This window comes from Periophthalmus magnuspinnatus, chromosome 11, assembly GCF_009829125.3.
Source record: "Periophthalmus magnuspinnatus isolate fPerMag1 chromosome 11, fPerMag1.2.pri, whole genome shotgun sequence".
Taxonomy (NCBI): domain Eukaryota; kingdom Metazoa; phylum Chordata; class Actinopteri; order Gobiiformes; family Gobiidae; genus Periophthalmus; species Periophthalmus magnuspinnatus.
The window spans coordinates 11,532,441-11,538,440 of record NC_047136.2 but is presented as its reverse complement, the minus strand read 5'-3'; the positions used below and the strand labels follow the sequence as shown (position 1 = coordinate 11,538,440).

The window sequence follows — 6,000 nt, the reverse complement described above, 5'->3', positions numbered from 1 at the left end:
ACGCCTCAGTGCGCCCCATTTTATGATAGTTTTCCGCTCCACGCGACAGATATTGGCGCAATTACCGTCACGCACATACAGTTTCCCATTTTTAAGTATATATATATTTTCAGTATTGACTCAAAGTGTGTGTTTTTCCATAGATGGGAAGCAATTTCATAGTGATCCATTGGCCGTGGCTTTTCCTTGGTGTATCCGGTGACTGGGTCATCCTTCTTGGCGCCTCCGAGGGCCGCTGTGTGGCGTGTGCGCACCCGACCATGAATGCACATCTCGGGGGGGAGCACTCCTGTGGATGTCTGGCAGTTTGCTGGTTCTTATACCGAAGGGCAGCACGAGTAATAGGGTAATCTATTATACAGTCCAACTCTCACTCTCCCTCCCTTGCCCTCTATCTCTCTCTCTCTCCTCGTACCTACGTCTTGTGCGCTGCCACTGTCTTTGCGTCAGCATTTCGTGAGGACAAATGAGAAGTCGAGTTTAACTGTGCACATTCGCCGTGGGACTCCTGCAGACAAGCATTTTCTCAATTAAACTCGATGCAGAAACATGAATGTCCCGGAAACTCACGAGACCTCTTACAAATGGACCACAAATTGCCTACTTGGCCCAGTGATGGATCATATTATAGATCTAGTTATTAATTGAATGCACAGCTTTCAACATCAATTTACTGTAATAAATTAAGATGCACGCATGCATATTTTTTGCGAAGGAAAAAAAATATGGTGGTCAAGATTTTCAGTTACAAACAAAGCCTACATTATTTTAAAGATAGTAGAAGGGTTAATAGACTACTTGTTTCAATGTTTCCATTTTTATGTTTAAGCAGCAGGTCTTATCTTTTAATATATTTGTTTTTTAAGCATTCTAAGTGGAGCTACAAAATGATTAAAATTGTGCTATTATTTGTTAATTTACATTCCCCAGCTCCAAGCCAGGTTAAGTACAAGATTCAGCTTTTGGGGGGGCATCTGATATAAACATAATGCCTAGCTTGAATGAAAAGTCAAATGATTCATGTTAGTTTGGATTTTGCTAACATTTACTGACCCACATCTTAAAATAATGTGTATATTTATATTTTTTATCTGTCTTCTAACCTGTGCTATTTGTTCCCTGTAGGTAGTACATGCCTCCTCACCTGGTCACACACACGTCTTCCCCTTGGCCCTGACAAAGATCCACCTTAAGCCAAACACACACATTAGACTCAATGTCACCAGTGCGTAGCCGTGACCACTGCAGCTGTCAGGTAAGTGCCACATGCGACAAGCTAACGAGAGAGAGAGGGAGATAGGTCAAAGACTGTGAACAGCCTCACAAATGAATGTCATGTACCAAATATGTAACAGTCCAGGCCATAATATGATCAAGAAATCTCACTATAATATTGAAGACTTTCACAAAGTCCCTGGGGCTGAAATGCCTTATTTTTTGGTACACACCACCTGCTTGTCTCCATGGAGATATACAAGTTTAATGCAATACTATAACATGGAACATTCTCAGCCATGAAATAACATCTCCATGGTGAGCTTCATGCAGTGTAAATTTTGCAGTAATTTTTTGAAATAGAGAATCTTTGCACAACAGGCTTATCAGATCCTTATTATTTAAGGAAAATATTTGGTAATAAGACTGTGATACTAATACCTTAAACATGCACCGAGCAGAGAAAGAGTGGATATCTGGATAAAAGGATGCTGGTTTGTTCAGGAGCCTTAGAAGAAGACAAAAAAAAAGATTGAGGATGTAGTGAAGAAGCAGTATGTAGTTACATAGACTGTATTCACACTTGAAATGGTTTGATCCTGGTTTGGTCCTTGTCTAATCTAGGTTTTGTTCAGAGTTTAGTCCCAATTTTAATGTGGTGTGCAAGTGTGAGAGATAAGGTAAACTTTATTGCCCCAGCAGGAGAAATTTGTCTTGGGCAGGAATTTCAAGGTGCATAGACATCAAACAGACTGATACAATATAGATAACAGAATAAAAATAGAAATGAATACATTGCAGTTACTTGTACAATGAGTGCAGTTTATAAAATTCATCAGGACAGAATATAAAACAGTAAAGTAAAGTGGCATATGCACTGGTAACCTAGATGTAAGGTCTGTGAGGGCGGAGCTGGTAGATGGAGGTTATTATTGGGAGCGTGTTGGTCTGAAGGAGCTAGACAGTTTCCCCCACAACACCCTCCACAGCACCACCCACAGCACCCCCCCACAGCACCATCCACAGCACCCAGAACCATCCCCACTGGGAGGGCTGAGGGGGTCTAGTGTAGTGGATCCAAAGCTGAGGGTCTCCCCATTACCCTAGGAGGGAAGTGAAGGGACCAGGGACCCGACCAGGCTTGTTTGCTTGTTGAGGAGGGAGATTGAAGTGAGAATGAAGGACTGCTTGAAGCAATTGCACTTGTATCTGCTGGCTCTGTAGCACCTTTCAGAGGGTAACGTTTCATATTCTGAAAATATAACATGAGATGCGGCACACAAAATCTTGGCCTGACTGACTAGAACTTCCTGATATATGGATTGTAGAGGCTTTTGGACAGGTTTCTTTGTCAGCTTTAGAGCTGTAGTTACAAATCTGAGCAGTTTGGCTTTGCACTGGGCTGTAAGGGAGCCATACCAGGCTGCCATGCCATTATCTCACTATGCTGGCTAGAACTGCATTGTAAAATATGGCCCTGATCTCAGATCTGAGCGAGGAGGATGTAGAGGTTAGAGTTAGATTGAGGCAGAGGATTTATTATTGCTGCAGCTCCTGTTACAGTAATAGTGACATTTTGAGGACATTTCACCATTCAAAAGATATAATATTTTGTTTTGAACTGTTGATTGCTGTGGCAGCGGTGCTATTATTTCATCAATTTCAAACCCATGAATTGTTTCTCGTGATACAAGTGCAGAATTTTAATTATTAAGCTAACAGAGTCACTTTTCACAGCATGTGGTTTGCAAATAATATTAATCTTTTAATCAAAGAACTGCACAGTTTTTGAGGAAAACATGAGACACTCTAGAGATGCTGCTCAGTGAAGCCATTCAGGGAAAACAGTTTAATTGGATTTTATTTTGAATCAAACCATAGATAAATAGTTATATTTAATATATAATCCAAAGCATGAAGTTAATTAAAACTTCAAATTAGTTTATGAAGTAATTTATCAGGTTGAAATGAACCTATTTAGTGAACTAGTGAAATGTTGTCATTAATAAAAGGTACACTATGTAACTTCTAAGGTAGAGGGTCCGCTATTTGTCTCCATGGAGATGTTATTTCTTTGCATGGAATGTTTCACAGTATGGCATTAAATGAATCTGCCTTCCATTTATTATTAATTAGAGGTATTTTTATACTTCAAAAATACCCTGAAAAAAGAATTCTCTCTTGCTTCTTCATAGATCTTACAAGTAAAGTACATAAGGAGTTAATTTGTCTTATTGTAGTGTGTAATATTGTTTCTGCATTGAATTGTTAACTGCAGGCTCTTGAAAGTGAGAGAGTTTGCTGTTAAAATAAAGAAATCATTTAGTAAAATATTTACATTATGTGATTTTGTTTGGGAGAATGTGAAAGAATGCAATTATCAATAATACTATCACCACACCATCAGAATGTGCAGAAAAAAACTACAGTGTTCTCTTCTAGATCATTGCTGATAAATACATTTCAATAACATTTTGAAACCCTAAGCTATAATTATTGGGATATTAGCATTAATTGTGGTGATTTTGGCCATGATAATCCTGACACAAAATTACAATATTGTTCTTTGCCTAAAACCAAGTCTACATCAGGACTAAACCGGGATCAAACCAGGACTAAACCAGGACTAAATCATGACTAAACCAGGATCAAACCAGGACTAAACCAGGACTAAATCATGACTAAATCATGACTAAACCAGGATCAAACCAGGGCTAAACCAGGACTAAACCACAGGATCAACCCCGGGCTAAACCAGAACTAAACCAGGGTCAACCCAGGACTAAACCAGAACTAAACCGGGATCAACCCAGGGCTAAACCAGGACTAAACCAGGTTTAAACCAGGACAAATGTAAATGCAGTCTCATTCCATTTAGGTCTTTTACCTCGTCCTGTCCACTCAATCCTTTTGTATAAGGCTCTAACCTGCATCTATCCTCTTTTCTGTCATATATCTGCCTCATCGTTTCAGTCCCTCCTCTGTAACATCCAGGACCCCACTACCTCCCTCCTCTCTCTCTCTTCTCCTCCCTCCTCTCTTCTCTCTCTCTCTCCTCATTTCTCCCCTTGCTTTTCATTCATGCTGCCGTCCTCCGATGCCGTCTAGTTGCCGAGCAGAGGGTTTCCAGTGGCTTCCTCACTATCCTCCTCCCTGAACCTTTTTCCTTTACACTTTCCTAATTCCTCCCTTCCTATTTTTTTGGATTCCTATCTTGCTCCCTACATCCTTTTGCTTTTTTCCTGACGATGTGGCGCTCCGTTGCTCTGCTCCTCTCCGCTCTCATCAACGGTGAGCTGGCACACATGGGGATAGCGTTTCTCATTTTCAATATTGCAGCAGCGGCAGTTTTGCATTCAAAGAGTGAACTGTATTGAATCGCTAGCTTATTTTATCATAATTAGACTAAGTATTTATCATCAGTTGGTTCAAAAAGTAGGGCTAAAGTACAATAGATTTCACCTGTTTGCTTATATAGGATTTGTTGCTTGTTCCGATGCTGTGGTTGCATTTTGTTTACGATTGAGTGGCGTTTACAGCTCAGAGTGAAACTACAAATCTGCAGTTCCGTAATTCAAAATCTTCTCTGTTAATTGTTAAGTCTTTTTCTAATTTTTTCACTATAGTGGCAGGCAAATGTACTCGAAAAGCTCGTAGATCACTGGGATAGCTGGCTGGTATAGATTGGCTCTTCCATCTTGCCTCCCGCTGTGTTTCGTCTTGTGTGGCATGTGCTGCTGAGTGGACGCGATGCAGTAGCCAACGATGATGATTCTCCGTTTGGGAAAAGCGAAGAGGAAAAGCTGACAGAAATGGCAATTGGATTAGATACAGGAGTGGAGGCTTTTGGTTTGAGTTAAGGACAGCAAAGGAATTTAAAGAATTGAAAGAGGTAAAGGTTTATGTTAGGTGTCATTAGATCGCACTGGGGATGTCTGAAATGTAGTTTGTCGTATATAGAGTGAGTTCACACATAAACAGGACTGATCTAGGTAGGGCTGGGTGAAAACTGTATTTTTTTTTCCTCATTCGTTTTTAGATTTTGTTTTATTAAAAAATACCAATGGCTTTCAATATTCATTTCCTAAACATAAATAATTCAGACTTTTAATGATTGCCATTTAAATCAAAAAGAGTCAAAGTTCTTCTTCCAAAATCTGAACTCTGCTCCAAACCATATGCTTTTACTGACAGAGGACTGGCCGTAGACGAATCAATTAAAAAGACCCAAGCTGCTAATCACTGACCATTAGAAATGACTGAATCTTGATCTTGATTATAATTGCACAGACCTAAATCTATAGGGCAAAAACACAAATCAACCATGTGCTCAGCTGGAATTAAAGTCAGAGGAAACAGGCAAAGCTAAAGTAAGATATCAAATTTAAGTCTAAGTATTTGGTTAATTTTGATCTCATTGCAATTTTCATTCAGGAATTTATAATATAATAAATAATCTCTTTGTGTTGTTCTCATGTTGAGCTCACAGAAAACCATACATTGCGATAGTTTGTGCAGTTCCATTAAAGCTAAGCATTAAGTCGGGATTTCTCGATGTGTTTAGTGTTATACAGACCGCATTGACAAAATTATAATATTAAACATAAATAGGTCCCCATGCATGTAGGCACAAAAATAAAACGGTAATTCTACATATATTCTTGAATCGGTATCTATGTGAGCTTATTACAAATGAACTAAATGCAATACAAATCACAATTTAACTATTGTACCCCATCCACTATCTTAATATCACAGTTATGCATTTTAAGTAGTTATAGTTCC

At 39.2% G+C, this 6,000-nt stretch overlaps 1 protein-coding gene across 1 annotated transcript in view; it reads left to right on the top strand.

Moving 5' to 3' along the window:
- Window positions 1–4,463: 4,463 nt before the first annotated feature.
- Window positions 4,464–6,000, top strand: part of chrna11 (cholinergic receptor, nicotinic, alpha 11) — a 35,555-nt gene continuing 34,018 nt past the window's right edge. The window contains exon 1 of the mRNA XM_033975266.2: window positions 4,464–4,506. Coding sequence (XP_033831157.1) covers window positions 4,464–4,506 — 43 coding nt within the window. The remainder of the gene's footprint in view (window positions 4,507–6,000) is intronic.